The 20,365-nt window shown below is 37.0% G+C and overlaps 1 protein-coding gene across 2 annotated transcripts in view; it reads right to left on the minus strand.

Moving 5' to 3' along the window:
* The window catches only part of SBF2 (SET binding factor 2), a 476,395-nt gene that overhangs the window by 98,690 nt on the left and 357,340 nt on the right, over positions 1-20,365 (minus strand). For both annotated transcript variants that reach the window (XM_032358786.1, XM_032358787.1), the window contains exon 17: positions 3,396-3,464. In XM_032358786.1, coding sequence (XP_032214677.1) covers positions 3,396-3,464 — 69 coding nt within the window. The remainder of the gene's footprint in view (positions 1-3,395; positions 3,465-20,365) is intronic.

The following is a 20,365-nucleotide window of genomic DNA, read 5'->3' on the forward strand; positions in this document are numbered from 1 at the left end:
ATACTCTCTGGATTACCTGGGTGATTAAGAACTATAAGAGGGTGACTCTAAGAGATATAGATCATGGGAGAGGGCATTACACAGTGCCTCATGATGAAGGGACCCATGGCCTTCACTGTTGCCCAAAGGTATCCTATTTTGTTTCTATTTCTGCTCTGACTATTGAGTTTTAGCTTAATCTTTTAATTCTTTTTACTCCACAAGAGTGACATTTACACAAGAACCCCTGCTTTAAACTTTGAGTATATACTTCAGTTCTTAATTTAACAAACATGATTTTTGAATAAAAAGGACCTAAGTAAACAAACGGTAACCCAATGTTATTATTCGGTAACTATGAAATGTTCCTCTGTCAATATCTGATTAATGAATATGAAAGGCCATTAGATGGTTTTTTTCTTCAGGGTAAGGACCCAGGTGCTATTCACCTGCAACTCTACAACAAAGTTAGCACAGGGCTTGCCATTCCTAATTACTGTTTGCTGAACTAAGAATGAAAGCATCATATAAATGATAAGCATAATATAAAGGTAAATGATTACACTGTTTTTCACCATTAAAGTAATCCTTAACAATTTTTTTTTTTTTAAGATTTTATTTGAGAGAGAGAGCATAGGTGGGGGCAGGAGAGGCAGAGGGAGAAGGACAAGCAGATTCCTCAAGGCGCTCGATCCCAGGACCTGGAATCAGGACAAGAGCCAAAGGCAGATGCTTAACTGAATGAGCCAACCAGGTGCACCAGTAATCCTTAGCAATTTAAACCTGGTGGGTACTCTGCCTAAGCCCAAGAGGTAGTAGCTGTTTCTAATACTGTTTCTGTATTACTGTTTCTAATACTGATTTATTCTGTTTCTAATACTGCTCTATTCCTTAGAATTATCTTTACTTTTTACTTCTCTTTACTTCTTGGCAGTTAATCCCCTGTTACTACTTAATAACTTAATAAAAATTTCCTGCTCATATTACTGCTGTGGTTTCTGGCTCCTAATTCATGTGCAAACCAAATCAAATCAAACCAAGCCAACAAGAAAGAATTAAATTCATAAGCCCACCCCTACAACATAAGTTTGAATTATTGTTTGATAACACAGAGAAACAGTATGGCATTTAGCCCAACTTATTAACTAACTTATTAACTACTTAAAAACTCCCACAAAACTAACCAGTATGATGGTTTTGCACTAAGTAAACTAATCTAAGCTAGGACAACACTTCCCAGATTTTTCTTTCCACTATGATTCTAGGGTTCGGATTGGCCACAAGAGAAATTTCTCTAAGATTTGGACAAAAATGAAGCAGCAGTCATTACACTCTGAAGGCAATATAGGATGCACTGCTACAGCTCATATGCCTTGTCACTGATCTGCTGGCTCATGTTGATATGGGGAAGGGACTCAGCTCACAGTTCCTCCAGTTCCAGCCGCATCTCCTTCAGCTTCTCCTAGCCCAAGGCCAGGTGCATGTGTAGCTCTGTGGCTAACAGTGCTCCTTCTTTTGCAGGTCATTTGCATTGTGGAGGTTAGAAAAAGTAAGAGATACACACTGCAGTTTGTCCTTGGTCTTCCCTGTGTCATGACTGACAGGGACTTAAGGCCCACAAGTAGAGCCTAATTCAAAGCTTTCTATAAACTTTCCCCCCAATTTCTATAACAATATAAGGGCTGGTCCCTTATAATAAGTTACTTAATTATATCACTCATGGTACTTCTGCTATCATGATCAAAACCCTCACTAATATATACTGTAAAATGGTTGAATGATTCTCCTTAAAAAAGAATCATAAGCGATGAGTCACTCAAGCAATTGAGTTTCTATTGTCAATTCTTATTTTCCCTATGATTCTTATTTATTTCTACATAGTATTTAAGTTTAAAAAATATTTTAGACATTGAAAGTGGGAAAGATTTAAAATGCCCATTTTCCTTAACAAGTGCCAGGTGAGGGCCTATATGAAGACAAGTTAGACAGTGGACTAAGTTTTCTAGCTGCTCTGAGATACAGAAACAAATTTCCTAGGTGGCTTAGGATTCAGGACAGCCTGGCTAATTTCTGTAACAGTGTTCTCCATGCAGCAGGGGAATGAGATGAAGGGATCAGGGAGTTCACAGAAGGTTAGTATGTATGCACTGAAGGAAAAATGGAGTAGGCCTGGAGCTAGGGCTAAGCCAGGGAGGGAAGGCCAAAAGATGATGTACAAGCTCCAGTTAGTCGTCATTAGCTTCTAAACCTAAAATTCATTTGTTTGACTTTTTTGAGATTCGTCCTGTTTCCTGAGCATGTTCAGTATGACTTGCCAGTTCTCAGAAGTGTGTATGTCAAGAATTCCACTTTCTGTTTTCAAAGAGGGAGGCAGGGAGGGTGGGTAACTAAGAAGAAAGAGGGATATGCAGTGACTTAGAGAAAGAACTTCTGATTACGGAGAACCTTTGGGTTAAGATCTTTAACTGTGGACAGGCTATTTGAAATAAAGTTAAAAAAAAAAAACAACCCTAAACTGGCCTTATCAATTAGTATCTCTGAGAAAATAGCCTAGACTCATGGAATTTATTTTCTATGGTAGGGGAAAATACTCAAACGTAAATAAATGAATATACAATTACAAGTGTTAAAAAATGTTATAAAGAAAAATAAAGTAGGGGCGCCTGGGTGGCTCAGTCATTATGAATCTGCCTTTGGCTCAGGTCATGATCCCAGGGTCCTGGGATGGAGCCCTGCTTTGTGCTCCCTGCTCAGTGGGAAGCCTGCTTCTCCCTCTCCCACTCCCCCTGCTTGTGTTCCCTCTCTCGCTGTGTGTCTCCCTCTGTCAAATAAATAAAATCTTAAAAAGAAAAATAAAGCAAAAAAAAAAAAAAAAAAGGCAGGGATGGAATGGGTGGAGTTCTATCTTAGGAGATGATTTGGTATTATGTATTAGATTTTTCTACACACAGTACATTTGGCTCTTGAACATTGCGTGGTTAGGGGCACTGACCCCTTATGCAGTTAATAATCAATGTATAACTGTTACTTCCCTAAAACTTCACTATTCATGGCTTAGAGTTGACTGGAAGCCTTACTGATAACATCAACAGTTGATTAATACATATTTTATATGTTATATGTACATAAACTGTATTTTTACAATAAACTACAGAAAATGCTATTGAGAAAATCATAAGGACGAGAAAATACATTTGCAGTACTGTACCAGAAAAAAGCCACAAATAAGTGGACCCGTACAGTTAGAATCTGTGTTGTTCAATGGTCAACTGTATGCAATAAATATTATAATAAATATAACCACAGATATATCTTTGATATACAAGTGGAAAAGATTCATGTTGTTCCATGATAAACCAAACTTCAGATATTTATATAAATCATACGGAGCTTACATATAAACCAATGAAACTTACCCTGTAGAAAGCACTGGTCAAAGGGAGCAATGCTGCAGCAATGTTATATTCTTCTAAACTTGAACAATCCTTAAAACAAAGAGAAATGAGCATAATTAGGACATTAACCAGAAATCACAAATATATGGACACAAAAATCTAGGACATACTGTTTACTGTCTTATGGGGTTTTTACTTTTATTCCAAATTGTCACCAAGTCTTACTTAAGTAAATTTGAAAAACAAAACAAAACAAAACTGTCCTTGAAGCACATTATTTTAGAAAAGAGATGAAAATACATTTGAGATAGACTTTTTAAAAATTTGTATGTAAATTCCAATGAGCTAACATACAGTGCAATATTAATTTCAGATGTGCAATATAGTGACTCACCACTTCCATACAATACCCAGTGCTCATCACAGCAAGTGCCCTCCTTAATCCCCATCACCTGTTTCACCTATCTCCTCACCCACCTCCCCTCTGGGAACCATTCGTTTGTTCTCTAAAGTTAAATAAGAGTCTGTTTCTTGGTTTCCCTCCTTCTTTGTCTTTTCCCTTTGTTTGGTTGCTTGTTTTATTTCATCAATTCCCCATGAATGAAATCACATGGTATTTGTTTTTCTCTGACTTATTTCACTTAGCATAATACTGTCTTGCCCCATCCATGTTATTCCTAATGGCAAGATTTCATTTTCTTTTTATGGCTAAGTAATATTCCAATGCATGTGCACATGCATGTAGACACAGACACACACAGACACACAGACACAGATACACACACCCCACTATCAGCCAATGGACATTTGGGTTCCTTCCATAATTTGGTTATAAATAATGCTGCAATAAACATCGGGTACATGTATCCCTTTGAATTAGTATTTTTATATTCTTTGGATAAATACCCAAGTAGTGCAATTGCTAGGTCACAGGGTAGCTCTATTTTTAACTTTCTGAAGAACCTCCATACTGTCTTCTGGAGTGACTGCGTCAGTTTGCATTCCCACCAACAGCGCGAGTGGGTTCTCCTTTCTCCACATCCTTGCTAACACCTGTTTTGAGATTTATATGTTAGCCCTTCTGACTGGTGTGAGGTAGTTTTGATTTGCATTTCCCTGATGATGAGTGATGTTGAGCATCTGTTCATGTAGCTGTTGGGCACTTGTATGTCTTCTCTGGGGAAATCTCTGTTTATGTCTTTTGACCATTTTAAAATTGATTTATTCATTTTTTAGGGGTTGAGTTTGACAAGTTCTTTGTATATTTTGGATACTTACCCTTTATCAGATATGCATTTGCAAATATCTTCTCCCATTCTGAAGTTTGCCTTTTAGTTTTGTTGATTGTTTCCTTCTCTCTGCAGAAGTGTTTTATTTTGATGAAGTCCCTCCCAATAGTTTATGTTTGCTTTTGTTTCCCTTGCTCTGTAGACATAACTAGTAAGAAGTTGCTACAACCGACATCAAAAAGGTAGCTGCCTCTGCTGTCCTCTACAATTTTTATGGTTTCAAGTCTCACATTTAGGTCTTTAATCCATTTTGAACTTATTTTTGTGTACGGTATAAGAAAATCGTCCAGTTTCATTCTTTTGCATGTAGCTGTCCAGCTGTCCCAACACTATTTGTTGAAGAGACTATCTTTTCCCCATTGGATATTCTTTCCTGTTTTGTGGAAGATTGACCATATATAGTTGTGGGCTCATTTCTGGGTTTTCTATTCTGTTCTATTGATCTAGGTGGCTATTTTTGTACCAGTACCATACTGTCTTGATGACTACAGCTTTGTAATATAGCTTGAAGTTAGAAATCACGATGCCTCTGCTTTGCTTTTCTTCTTTTCTTTTCTTCTTCTTCAAGGTTGCTTTGGCTATTTGGGGTCTTTTGTGGTTCCATACAAATTTTAGGATTGTTTACTCTAGCTCTGTGAAAAATGCTGATGGTATTTTACAGGGACTGCAATTAAATATGTAGATTGCTTTGGGTAGCATAAACATTTTAACAATATTTGTTCTTCTAATCCATGAGCATGGAAAGTCTTTCCATTTCTTTGTGTTCTCTTCAATTTGTTTCATCTGTGCTCTATAGTTTTCAGAGTACATATCTTTCACCTCTTTTGTTAGGTTTATTTCTAAGTATCATATTGCTTTCGGTACAATTGTAAATGAGACTGATTCCTTAATTTCTTTTTCTGCTGCTTCATCCTTGGTTTATAGAAATACAACTGATATCTTTACGTTGATTTTGTATCCTGTGGCTTTACTGAATTTGTGTATCAGATCTAGCAGTTTTTGGTGAAGTCTTTTAGGTTTTCTAAACAGAGTATCATATCATCTGCAACTCATGACAGTTTTACTTCTTCCTTATCAGGTGAGCAGCTACCTTTACTTTCCTGTTTTATAAAATTGTATTAAAAGCTGTGTAATTTATATTTTAAAAAACTTTTAGAAGGGATTTCAGTATATTTATTATATTTCACTGCCTCTAAGATACACATTTTTTTTCATACTTCAACTTCTCCAAGACTTGAATCTCTCTTGTAACTAACTGGAAATGTTTTTTCTGTTTTAGTGTTGAATACAAAGGGTATTTTGTTATTGATCAGGCAAAAGAGATGTTATTTATGCCAAAATTCATTGGGTGAAATGTTGGGGAATGGAACAGTCAGAAGAGCTCAGTGGGAATGTAAAATGGTGCAGCTGCTAGGAAAACAGTATGGCAGTTCCTCAAAAATTGAAAAACAGAATTACCATATGTTCCAACAGTTCTACTTCTGGGTATATACCCAAAACAACAGTAAATTGAACAGATATTTGTACATTTATGTTCACAGAGGTATTATTCACAATAGCAAGAGGTGAAAGTAACCCAATACTTAGCTCTGCAAGGAAGACTCCTTGGTTTTCCAAGGAAACATATCTAAAGGTTTCCATAGGAATCCAAGGGGAGTGTACTCAAACTTGCACAAACACTAGTTTTACAGAGTATTGATAGCTATTATTTGTGGGCAGCTGGGAGTTGGGAAAATGCTGGGTAATCAAAATTAAATGAAGTGCCCTTGCTTGTTTTTTAATTTTTTAAAAAAGACTTTATTTATTTATTTGAGAGAGAAAAAGAGAAAAGGCATGAGCAGGTTCCCCACTGAGCGAGAAGCCTGATGCGGGACTTGATCTCAGGAACCTGGGATCATGACTTGGGCCAAAGGCAGACACTTAACCAACTGAGTCACCCAGGTACCCTTTTGTTTTGTTTTGTTTTTTCTTTTCTTTTCTTTCTTTCTTTTTTTTTTTAAACTGTAGGACTTTTCAGGGTTTTTAAACTGTGACTGTATGGAGACAAGTTGGTCGGCAGCATCTACAAACTGAATTTGAATAAGAACATTTTTTAAGAAAGTAGTTAAAAATATATTTTGGAAAAACGATGATTCAATATCATCAAAAATCTGAGAGAACTCCAACCAAAGGATCACCTTAAAACTTGTTATGGACTTTTACTTTTTTTTTTTTTTAAATTGAAGTATATCAATTTAATATATACTATAATAATATAATATATAATATAATATCCTATCACTTTATATTATATATATTATAATATATATATAATATAATATCCTATCACTTTCAGGGGAATCAGAGTGATTCAATATTTTTCTGTATTACCAAATGGTTCCCATGATAAGGCTAGTTAGTGTCACCAAATAAGTTATTACAACATTGACTAAATTCCCCATGCCGTATATTATATCCCCATGACTTATTTTATAACTGGATGTTGCTACCTCTTAATCTCCTTCACCTATTTTGCCTACAACCCAACCACTCTCCTTTATGGTAAGCAACAATTTGTTTCTTGTATCTGAGTCTATTTCTGTTTTGTTTGTTCATTTATATTGTTTTTTAGATTCTACACATAAGTGAAATCATACAGGATTTGTTTTTCTCTGCCTGATTTATTTCATTTAGCATAATATGCTCTAGGTCCATCCTTGCTGTCACAAATGGCAAGACCTCAGTCTTTTCTCTCTCACACACACACCACATCTTTGTTCATCTATAGAAGGACACTTAGGCTGCTTCCATCTCCTGGCTATTGTAAATAATGTATCAACAGAGGAGTGCATTTATCTCTTCAGATTGGTGTTTTCTCCTTCTTTGGATAAATGCCCAGCAGCAGAACGCCTGGCTCATATGGTAGTTCTACTTTTAATTTTTTTAGGAACCTCCATACTGTTTTCCATAATGGTTGCATTTCCCAACAACAGTATAAGAGGGTTTCCTCTTCTCTATATCCCTACCAACACTTGTTGTTCTCGGACTTTTTTCTTGACTTCTGTTAATTTCATATTTGACAGACACTTTTGTTGAACAATTAAAAGATGCTAGATAAAATGTTTAAAAATTTTTAATGCAAAGCAATAAACTGGCAAGGACCTAATGAATACTCAGACCAAAATGTAAGTTAAGTGGAACCTGGAGTGGTAAACAGAGCACTGAAGTAAAATTTTACCTCAGAAGCAGCTTGTAAGCAAAGTAAATCTGAATATTAATCTTGAACAACGAAAGGACTCAGGGGACAGGAAACAAAGCCCAGTGCTTGCTAAAGGTAGGAAGTCCATTAGGAGAGCTACCATAAACCTCGAACTCCTAGAGCCACCTAGAACACCAGATAAGAAGGCTGGGGTATAAAAAAGATAATTACACAAGGAAACTCATAAATATGTGGGTAAATCTGAACACACAGTGATATAAAACAATGATAATTATGTCTTTTGGTATTAAAGAAAATTAATAATACAAGTAACATATACAACCACAGTAGCACAGAAATTATGAGGTGGTAGTCTAGAACTGGATATTGATAAATTAAGTGAGCATTTAAAGTTTTCTGTATTATTACCAAAGGAATATAGAATGGGTTATAACTTCTAATCTAAAGGAGAAAAAAAATGGAGAGGAAAACAAACACAAAACTTATAACCCAAAGGAAAGCCAGAAAGAGGAAAAGAAACTTCCACGGAGAAACAATCAGAAAATAACAAAATAACATGGTAAAAATAAATAAAATTGTGATAGCCAAAATAAACCAAATATTCTGGCTAAAAAAGCAAAGACTGTCATTGAATAAAAAGCTACAGTCTAAATATTTGTTGTTTAAAACTTAAGAATACACAAAAGGTAAAAGGCTGGAAAAAGATGTACCAAGCCAATACCAAAAGGAGTTGAGATAGCTATATTAACAATCATACAAAATAATCTTTAGGAAAAAGGCATTAGAAGAAATAAAAAGAAGCATTACGTAAAATAGCTCAACTTATCAGAAAGATGTAACAATTTTAAATGTGTATACACTTAATTAACATAGCCTTCATCTAAAAACACATAAAACAAAAACTGACATATAAAAATAAAAATTCACAATTACACTGAAAGATTTTAATATACCACTGCCAGTACTTAACATCTCAAGCAAGTAGAAAAATCAGTACCAAAGACTTTTTTTTTTTAAAGATTTTATTATTTATTTGACAGAGAGAGATCACAAATAGGCAGAGAGGCAGGCAGAGAGAGAGAGAGAGGAGGAAGCAGGCTCCCTGCTGAGCAGAGAGCCCGACGCGGGACTCGATCCCATGACCCTGAGATCATGACCTGAGCCGAAGGCAGCGGCTTAACCCACTGAGCCACCCAGGAGCCCCAGTACCAAAGATTTTTTAAGAAGTCAGAGCTAATGGGTATACACTCAATACTATATACAGAGGGGGAGGAGCAAGATGGCAGAGGAGTAGGAGACCTAATCTGGTCCCAGGAATTCAGCTAGATAGTTATCAAACCATTCTGAACATCTACAAACTCAACAGGAGATTGAAGAAAGGAATAGCAGCAATTCTATGAACATAGAAGTGACCACTTGGGCACCTGGGTGGCTCAGTGGTTTAAGCCTCTGCCTTCAGCTCAGGTCACGATCTCAGGGTCCTGGGATAAAGACGGGCTCTCTGCTCAGCGGGGAGCCTGTCCCCCCACCTCCACCCTCTGCTTGCCTCTGCCTGCTTGTGATCTATGTCTGTCAAGTAAATAAATAAAATCTTAAAAAAAAAAAATGACCACTTTCTGGAAGGTAGGATGTGTGGAGAAGTGAATCTGAGGCAATATATCAGAAGACAGACCACAGTGGGGAGGGAGCCTCTGTTAGCTGGCTCCCAGCAAGTGACAGAGCAGCAGAGTACAAGATCAAAACTTTTAGAAGTCTGCTCTTACGAGGGATGTCACTCCAGTGGCTAAGGGGGAGGAGGGAATGAGGTGGAATTGTCGCTGGCACAGTGTGGTCTCAGGACCCTCGGGGTCACAGAAAGACCAGGCGTGCCTGAGTTTGGTGGAGCTCCCAGGTATCAGAGTGGGGAAGCTGGCTGCAAAGACAGAGATGAGGAGTGGGCTGTCAGATTGGGGTTGCCATAAATTGTGATCTGCAGTACAGCTGGGCTACTAATCTTTGAGCAGGGACCCAACAAGCCACTGATACAGGGAGATACCCCCCTTTCCTCCACTGGGAGGAGTGGTGCAGGCTGCAGGATTCTGCTGGGTTTGGAAACTCCAACTGAGGTTGTGTGCCAGAGACAGAAACACTTGGTTATAGGCTGGGTGAGCACGGAGTGTGGCCAGAGACCAGGGAGACAAAAGTGACTGCTTTTCTCTGAGGACACACTGAGGAGTGGGGCCCCAAATTCTTGGTTTCTCTGGGGCCAGAGGTTGGGGGACCACCATCTTCATTTTCATCCTCTAAAACTGTGTGGAAAGCCTTCATAGAACAAAAGCAGTTGAGAACAAACCAGAGTGGATTACTTAGCCTGGCCCCTGGCAAGGGAGGTGCAATTCCAACTCAGGCAAAGACATTTAAGAATCACAGCAATGGTTCCTCCCCCAGAAGATCAGCAAGAACATCCAGCTAAGACCAAGTTTACTGATCAATGAGAAATGCAAAACTCCAGCGCTAGGGGAATACACACATAGAATTCATGGCTTTTTTCTCCCATGACTTGTTAGTCTTTCTAAGTTAATTTTTAAATTTTTCTTAATTTTTTTCTTTTCTATTTTTTTCTGAATTTTTCTTCATTCCTTTTTCAACCAACACCTCATATGCTCAATTCCTTTTTAAAAATCTTTTTTAATTTTCATTTTTACACTCATATTCAAACACTTTATTGTATTTAATCTTTTTTTTTTGTATATATATAAGTTTTTCTTTTTTTAAACTTTGGGATACACTTACCTCTTTTTTTTTTTAGACCAAGATTTTTAATTTAAGACATGTGGGTGATGCAATTACATTTGCTGAATAATATTACTTAAACAATCAGATGTAGTAGGCTTCTTCTTACACTTACTTCTAACAGACCAAAATATACCCTGAATCTAGTGTATGGCTTTGTTCTAGTTTCCCACCTGATCACATTCACTTTTTTTTTTTTTTTTTTTTCATTTATTTTCTTTCTTTTTTCAACCAACTTCTTTTTTTTTTTTTTTTTTTTAAAGATTTTATTTATTTATTTGACAGGGAGAGATCACAAGTAGGCAGAGAGAGAGGAAGGGAAGCAGGCTCCCTGCTGAGCAGAGAGCCCGATGTGGGACTTGATCCCAGGACCCTGAGATCATGACCTGAGCCGAAGGCAGCGGCTTAACCCACTGAGCCACCCAGGCACCCTTCAACCAACTTCTTGTCAATTCTTTTTTAAAATCATTTTTAATTTTCATCTTTATAGTCCTATTCTATCCCTTTATTGTATTTACCCTTATTTTTGTAAATATGTTTCTCTTTCTTTAAAATTTTGGGAGGCAGTTTCTTCTAACAGACCAAAATACACCCAAAATTTAGTGTATGGCTCTGTTCTATTCACCAGCCTAGTCATATTTTTTTTTCCCCTTTCTTTTTCCCCAGTTTTGGGTCTCTTCTGATTTGTTTAGTGTATATTTCTCTGGGGTCATTGTTACTCTTTTAGTATTTGGTTCTATCATTCATCTATTCTTCTCTGGACAAAATGACAAAATGCAAAAACTTACCTCAAAAAAAAAAAAAAAAAAAAAAGAACAAGAGGCCGTACCAATTGCCAGTGACCTAATCAATACAAACATTAGTAAGATGTCAGAACTAGAGTTTAGAATGATGAATTTAAAGATACTAGGCGAGCTTGATAAAAGCATAGAAGATACTAGAGAATCCCTTTCTAAAATCTAACGAAGTCAAAATAAAAAAGGCTATTAGTGAGGTGTAATAAAAAAATGGAGGCTCTAACTGCTAGGATAAATGAGGCAGAAGAGAGAATTAGTGATACAGAAGACCAAATAATGGAGAATAAAGAATCTGAGAAAAAGAGAGAAAAATCATGAGGGTAGAATTCTAGAGATAAGTGATATCATAAGATAAAACAGTATTAGGATAATTGGGATCCCAGAAGAAGAAAGAGGGGGGGGCAGACGGTAAAATGGAGCAAATTATAGCAGAGAAGTTCCCTAATTTAGGGAAGGAAATAGGCATCAAAAAACAGGAGGCACAGGGAACCCCCCCAAATCAATAAAAACAGGTCAACACCCCATCATCTAATAGCAAAATTCACAAGCCTCAGAGACAAAAAGAAAATCCTGACAGCAGCTTGTGACAAGAGGTCTGTAACCTACAGTGGTAGAAACATTAGATTGGCAGCAGATCTAAACAGAGACCTAGCAGGCCAGAAAGGACTGCCATGATATATTCAGAGCACTAAATGAGAAAAATATGCAGCCAAGAATACTATAGCTAGCTAGGCTGCTGTTGAAAATAGAAGGAAAGATAAAAAGTTTTCAAGACAAACAAAAACTAAAAGAATTCACAAACACCAAGCCAGCCCTACAGGAAATATTGAAATATTTGAATATTTGAATATCTGAAATATTGAAATACTGTCCTCTAAGCAAAGAGAGAGCCTAAAAGTAACATAGACCAGAAAGAAACAGAGACAATGTACAGTAACAGTCACCTTATAGACAATACAATGGCACTAGCTTATTATCTTTCAATAGTTACCCTGAATGTAAATGGGCTAAATGCCCTAATCAAAAAACACAGGGTATCAGACTGGATAAAAAATAAGACCCATCGATATGCTGTGTGCAGGAGACTCATTTCAGACCCAAAGACACATCCAGATTTAAAGTGAGGGGGTGGAAAACCATTTGCCATGCTAATGGAAATCAAAAGAAAGCCGGGTTGGCAATCCTTATATAAAACAAATTAGATTTTAAATGAAAGACTATAATAAGAGATGAGGAAGGATACTATTTCATACTTAAAGAGTCTATTCAATATGAAGATCTAATAGTTTAAATTATCTATGCCCCTAACACAGGAGCAGCCAATTATATAAACCAATTAGAAACAAAATCAAAGAAACATATCAACAGTAATACAATAATAGTAGGGGACTTTAACAACCCCCTCACTGAAATGGATGGATCATCTAAGCAAAAGATCAACAAGAAAATAAAGGTTTTAAATAACACACTGGACCAGATGGACTTTATGGATATATTCAGAACATTCCATTCCAAAGCAACAGAGTACACATTCTTCTCTAGTACACATGGAACATTCTCTAGAATAGATCACCTCCTGGTTCACAAATCGGGTCTCAACTGGTACCAAAAGACTGGGATCGTTCCCTGCAAATTTTTGGACCACAATGCTTTGTAGCACTCAATCACAAGAGGAAATACATGGAGGCTAAAGAGCATCCTAGTAAAGAATGAATGGGTCAACCAGGAAATTAAAGAAGAATTTTAAAAAATGCATGGAAACAAAAATAAATACACAACTGTTCACCTAACACCCCCATCCACCTTCCCTCTAAAACCCTCAGTTTGTTCCTCAGAGTCCCAGATGTACTGCATGGAGTGAGCACTGGCTGTGGTGCATAAACAATCTTGGAACACTGAAAAACAAATTTTTAAAAAACCACAACTGTTCAAAATTACTCAGCAAAGGTAGTACTAAGAGGAAAGTATATAGCACTACAAGTCTTAAGAAACAAGAAAGGTCTGAAATACACAACTTAACCCTACACCTATAGGAGCTGGAGAAAGAATAGCAAAGAAAGCCTAAACCTAGCAGAAGAAGAGAAATCATAAAGATCAGAGCAGAAATCAATGAAATAGAAACAAAAAGAATAGTAGAACAGATCAACAAAACTAGGAGATGGTTCTTTGAAAGAATTATTAAGATTGATAAACCCCTGGCCAGACATATCAAAAAGAATAGAGAAAGGACCCAAATTAATAAAATCGTGAATGAAAGAGGAGAGATCACAACCAATACCAAAGAAATACAAACAATTATAAGAACATATTATGAGCAACTATACACAACAAATTTGACAATCTGGAAGAAATGGATGCATTCCTAGAGACAAATAAACTACCAAAACCAAAACAGAAAGAAAAAGAAAACCTGAACAGACCCATAACCAGTAAGGAGATTGAAGCAGTCATCAAAAGTCTCCCAACAAACAAGAACCCAAGGTCAGACGGCTTCCCAGAGGATCTACCAAACACTTTTTTTTCCTACCCAACATTTAAAGAAGAATTTATACCTATTCTCCTGAAACTTTTCCAAAAAATAGAAATGGAAGGTAAACTTCCAAACTCATTTTATGAGGCCAGCAGTACCTTGATCCCAGAACCAGAGAAAGACCCCATCAAAAAGGAGAATTACAGACCAACATGCCTGATGAACATGGATGCAAAAATTCTCACCAACATACTATCCAATAGGATCCAACAGTACATTAAAAGGATTACTCCTCAGGCGCCTGGGTGGCTCAGTGGGTTAAGCCGCTGCCTTCGGCTCAGGTCATGATCTCAGGGTCCTGGGATCGAGTCCCACATCGGGCTCTCTGCTCAGCAGGGAGCCCGCTTCCTCCTCTCTCTCTGTCTGCCTCTCTGCCTACTTGTGATCTCTCTGTGTCAAATAAATAAATAAAATCTTTAAAAAAAAAAAAAAACCTGATTAAAAAGGATTACTCCTCACGACCAAGTGGGATTTGTTCCTGGGTTGCAGGGGTGGTTCAACATTCGCAAATCAATCAATGTGATAAAATATGTTAATAAAAGAAAGAAGAAGAACCATATGATACTCTCAATAGATGCAGAAAAGCATTTGACAAAGTACAGCACCCGTTTTGATCAAAACTCTTCATAATGTAGGGATACAGGGTACATACCTCACTATCATAAAAGCTATCTATGAAAAATCCACAGTGAATATCATTTTCAATGGGAAGAAACTGAGAGCTTTCCCCTGAGGTCAGGAACAAGGCAGGGATATCCACTATCACCACTGCTATTCAACATAGTACTAGAATTCCTAGATGTAGCAATCAGACAACAAGAAGAAATAAAAGGCATCCAAGTTGGCAAAGAAGTCATCAATCTCACTCTTTAGCAGATGATACGATACTTTATGTGGAAAACCCAAAGACCCCACCCCAAGACTGCTATAACCCATATAGGAATTCAGTAGTGTCAGGATATAAAATTAATGCACAAAAATCAGTTGCATTTCTATATACCAAGAACAAAACAGAAGAAAGTAAAATTAAGTAGTCAATCCCATTTACAACTGCACCCAAAACCATAAGATACCTAGGAATAAACCTAACCAAAGAGGCAAAGAATCTGTACTCAGAAAACTATAAAGTACTCATGAAAGAAACTGAGGAAGAAACAAAGAAATGGAAAAACGTTCCATGCTCACGGATTGGAAAAACAAATAGTGTGAAAATGTCTATGCTACCTAGAACAGTCTACACATTTAATGCAATCCCTGTCAAAATACCATCAACTTTTTTCAAAGAAATGAACAAATAATCCTAAAATTTATATGGAACTAGAAAAGACCCTGAATAGCCAAAGGAATGTTGAAAAACAAAACCAAAGCTGGTGGCATGACAATTCCAAACTTCACACTCTATTATTACAAAGCTGTAATCATCAAGACAGTATGGTACTGGCACAAAAACAGACACACAGATCAATGGAACAGAATAGAGTCCAGAAATGGACCCTCAACTCTATAGTCAACTAATTTTCGACAAAGCAGGAAGGAATGTTCAATGGAAAAGACAGTCTCTTCAACAAATGATGTTGGGAAAATTGGATAGCCACATGCAGAAGAATGAAAGTAGACCATTTCCTTACACCACACAGAAAAATAGACTCAAAATGGATGAAAGACCTAAATGTGAGAAAGGAATCCATCCAAATCCTTGAAGAGAACCTAGGCAGCAACCTCTTCAGTCTCAGCTATAGCAGCTTCTTCCTAGAAACATTGCCAACGGCAAGGGAAGCAAGGGCAAAAATGAACTATTGGGACTTCATTAAGAGAAAAAGCTTTTGCACAGCAAAGGAAATAGTCAATAAAACCACAAAGACAACTGAGAGAATAGGAGAAAATATTGGCAAATGACATATCAGATAAAGGGCTAGTATCCAAAATCTATGAGGAACTTATCAAACTCAACAACCAAAGAATAAATAATCCAATCAAGAAATGGGCAGAAGGGGGCGCCTGGGTGGCTCAGTGGGTTAAAGCCTCTGCCTTTGGCTCAGGTTGTGGTCTCAGGGTCCTGGGATTGAGCCCCACATCGGGCTCTCTGCTCAGCGGGGAGCCTAGTTTCTCCTCTCTCCCTGCCCGCCTCTCTGACTACTTGTAATCTCTATCAAATATATAAATAAAATCTTAAAAAAAAAAAAAGAAATGGGCAGAAGACATGAACGGATGTGCAAAGCAGATACCCAAATGGTCAAAAGACATATGAGAAAGTGCTCAACGTCACTCAGCATCAGGGAAATACAGATCATTAACAAGTCAGGAAACGACAGATGTTGGCAAGGATGAGGAGAAAGGGGAACCCTCCTCCACTGTCGGTGGGAATGCAAGCTGGTGCAACCACTCTGGAAAACAGTATGGAGGTTCCTCAAAAAGTTGAAAATAGATCTACTCTACGACCCAGCAATTGCTCTACTGGGTATTTACTCCAAAGATACAAACGTAGTCATCCGAAGGGGCACATGCACACCAATGTTTATAGCAGCAATGTCCATAATAGCCAAATGATGGAAAGAGCCTAGATGTCCATCAACAGACAAACGGATGAAGAAGATGTGGGGTGTGTGTGTGTATGTGTGTGTGTGTGTGTGTGTGTATATATATATATATATAGTGGAATATTATGCAGCCATAAAAAATTAGAAATCTTGCCATTTGCAATGACGTGGATGGAACTAGAGGGTATTATGCCTGGGGAAATAAGTCAATCAGAGAAAGGCAATTATATGATCTCACTGATACGAGGAACTTGAGAAGTAAGACAGAGGATCATAGGGGAAGGAAGGGAAAAATTAAACAGGATGAAACCAGAAAGGGAGACAAACCATTAGAGACTCTTAATCTCAGGAAACAAACTGAGGGTTGCCAGACTAGAGAGGGGTGGCAGGAGTTGGGTGGCTGGGTGATGGACACTGGGGAGGGTATGTGCTATGGTGAGCACTGTGAATTGTGTAAGACTGGTGAATCACAGACCTGCACCCCTGAAACAAATAATACATTATATGTTAATTAAAAAAAAGAATACTATATACAAAAACCTACTTGGATCTATTTATACTCTAAACCTGCACCTGTAACTGTTCAGATGCATTCAGAAAACCTGACTTTATACTAGGCCAACAAGTAAGTCTCAGGAAATTTCAAAAGATTAATATATATGGTCATCAGACCACAACACAATAAAGTTAATAATCACTAATGTAAGTAAGATACTTAAAATTGTACCTAGCACAAAGCAAAAACTCAATGTATTGTGTTTTTTTATTATCACAGAGGTTAGGAAATACTTAGCATAGCACACTACATTGCAATTACCTATTTATTTTTCTGTCTCCTTACTAAACTATTAGCTCTTTGATGATACTTTTAAGCAGTGAAAAAGAAGCATTATCAATGTTTATGGAAAGCTGATGAATGATTTATCCGTTTTCCAGACTTTTACAAAGCAGAAATATTTGTAGAAACAAATTATCTTGCTAAGCCTTAGATTTCCAGAATGAGTGTTGAGAGTAGTTCGCAGGATATTCCTTTGAAAACAATTTTCATTCATTCAACAAGTATTATCTTAATGAACTCAGGCAACTATCCCAAGAATGAAAACATATGACAAATAAGAACACATTTTACAGGACTAAGATAAACCTGTGGCTGAATGGAACACATCCTTGAAATACGAGGGACAACCATATTCATCCAGGAAGTGCCTTTGGAAACGACTGCTGAAGTCAGATTATGGGTTGGACAGATCTTAACTTAGATCAAGTGATCTTTGGTTTTAAATTCAGGAACATGAATTTTAGATACAAAAAGAATGACTAATAGAACTATTTGAGTAATGTGTTTCAGTCATACTAGTAGAAAAGGATGTGTATTAGAAGGAGAGGAAGAAAAGGAGGGGGGAGAGAAGCAAGGAGGAGAGGGGAAAGGGGGAGAGAGAAGGGGAGAAGGAAGAAAGGAGTAAGGGAGGGAGGGAAAGGGGAAGGAGGAAGAATATGAATCAATTAGAACTCACTTCAAAGACAATGATATAATCAACTGAGAGATGATTTTGAAGGCAGTGACTGCATTACCCTGGAGTCACATTTAGGTTTTTATTTTAAGATATAGTCAAGCTGGGGAAACTAGGTATCTACATGCGGAAGAATGAAACTGTACCCCTTACTTATACTACACACAAAAATCAACTCAAAATGGATAAAAGACTTGAATGTAAGACCTGAAACTGTAAAACTCCTAGGAGAAAATGTAAGTGATATTGATCTTGGTAATAATTTTTTGGATTTGTTACCAAAAGCAAAGATAACAAAAGCAAAAACAAACTAGTAGACTACATAAAAAGCTCTGCACAGCAAAGGAGACCATCAATAAAATGAAAAGGCGACCTATGCAATGGGAGAAAATGTATGCAAATCCCATATAGATAAGATGTTATTTTCCAAGCTATTTAAGGAACCCACAAAATGCAATAGCAAAACAAATGGACGAAAACAATAAAAACCCCCAAATAACCCAATTTAAAAAATGCGTAAAGGAACAGAACAGACATTTTTCTAAAGAAGACACACCAATGGCCAATGGCTACATGAGAAGGTATTCAACATCATTAATCATCAGGGAGAAGCTTATCAAAGCCACAATGAAATATCACTTCATACCTATTAGAATGGCTATTATCAAAAGACAAGCAATTACAGGTGCTGGTGAGTGCGTGGAATATACTGCTGGTGGGAAAGTAAACTGGTATAGTGACAATGGAAAACAAAAGGGAGGTTCCTCAAGAAATTAAAAATATAAGTACCATATGATCCAGCAATCCTACTTCTGGGTATATATTCAAAGGAAAGGAAATCCTTATCTTGTGGCGATATCTGTATTTCCATGTTCACTGCAGCATTATTCACAATAACCAAGGTATGGAAACAACCTAAGTTCCATCAATGGATGACTAGGTAAAGAAAATGCGGTATACATTTACAATGGAATATTGTTTAGCTTTAAAAAGAAGGAGGGGCGCCTGGGTGGTTCAGTGGGTTAAAGCCTCTGCCTTCGGCTCAAGTCATGATCCCAGGGTCCTGGGATCAAGCCCCGCATCGGGCTCTCCTCAGCGGGGAGCCTGCTTCCTCCTCTCTCTCTGCCTGCCTCTCTGCCTACTTGTGATCTCTGTCTGTCAAATAACTAACTAACTAAATAAATAAATAAATAAAATCTTTTAAAAAAATAAAAAATAAAAAAAATAAAAAGAAGGAAATCCTGCTATTTACAACAACATGGATGAATCCAGAGGGTATTACGGTAAGTGAAATAAGCTGGGCAGAGAAGGACAAATACTGCATGACATTACTTATAGGTGGAACTTAAAAAAAAAAAAATGTTGAACTCAATAACAGGGTAGAATGGTGCGGTTTCCAGGGGTTGTGGTATGCGGGAAATGGGTAAAGGTTGCTAAAAGGGTAAAAACTTAATTGTAAGATGATAAGGTCTGAGGATCTAATGTATAACATGGTGACCTATAGTTGATAATACTGTACTGTAGAAATGAAATTTGCTAAGAAAATAGAACTGAAGTGTTCTTACTCCCCAAAAGGTAAATATATGACTATATGAAGTGACAGATATATTAACTAACTCAATGTGGCAATCCTCACAATATATAAATAGTCATGTTGCACATTTTAGATATATTACAGTTTTGTCAATTTTACTTCAATAAACCTGGGAAAAAATATACAGTCAGGCCATGTAGGAAAATATCACACCTTTTTCCTTTATGTTATCACCCACTGTATATTCTCTCTCACTTCCATGGATTTTATAAAATAATCCCAGAACAAGTAAAAAGTGTAAATCATCTTTTTCTTCCTTTATCCTCACTCCCTTGCTTAGAACACCACTATGCACAAGAATGTCATCCCCTGTGTCCTAGCACATCTGAGTTTCTTTAACAGAAATGCCTTGCATGTTTGTGAAGACTGTCATGAGGCCCAAGGCAATAAAATTCAACAGACTTGAGCTGTAATCTTCTCCTAAGGAAATGGTTGGGATGCCAAGATGCCTTTTGACTTTGATTTCACAGCAGGGCTTCATTTGTAATGATGCTGTCCAAACTTTAAATGACAACAGCTGTGATATGAAGCCCCACACACTCATTTATAAAAATTTCCCACAAATTAAAAAAAATTAAACAATGGGGATTTTCAATCCATGACCAATTAGCAGGGAACAGGCAATCATAAAACATTTAGGAGCTATTTATTATCGTACAAAATGTTTACACATTGTAGTAAATGTCTCAAACCTGAGCGCCAGTCAAATGCTGATTGCAAAATATAAATATAAAATTCTTTGCAAATCACATTAGAGACATT

Source organism: Mustela erminea, chromosome 9, assembly GCF_009829155.1.
Source record: "Mustela erminea isolate mMusErm1 chromosome 9, mMusErm1.Pri, whole genome shotgun sequence".
NCBI lineage: Eukaryota > Metazoa > Chordata > Mammalia > Carnivora > Mustelidae > Mustela > Mustela erminea.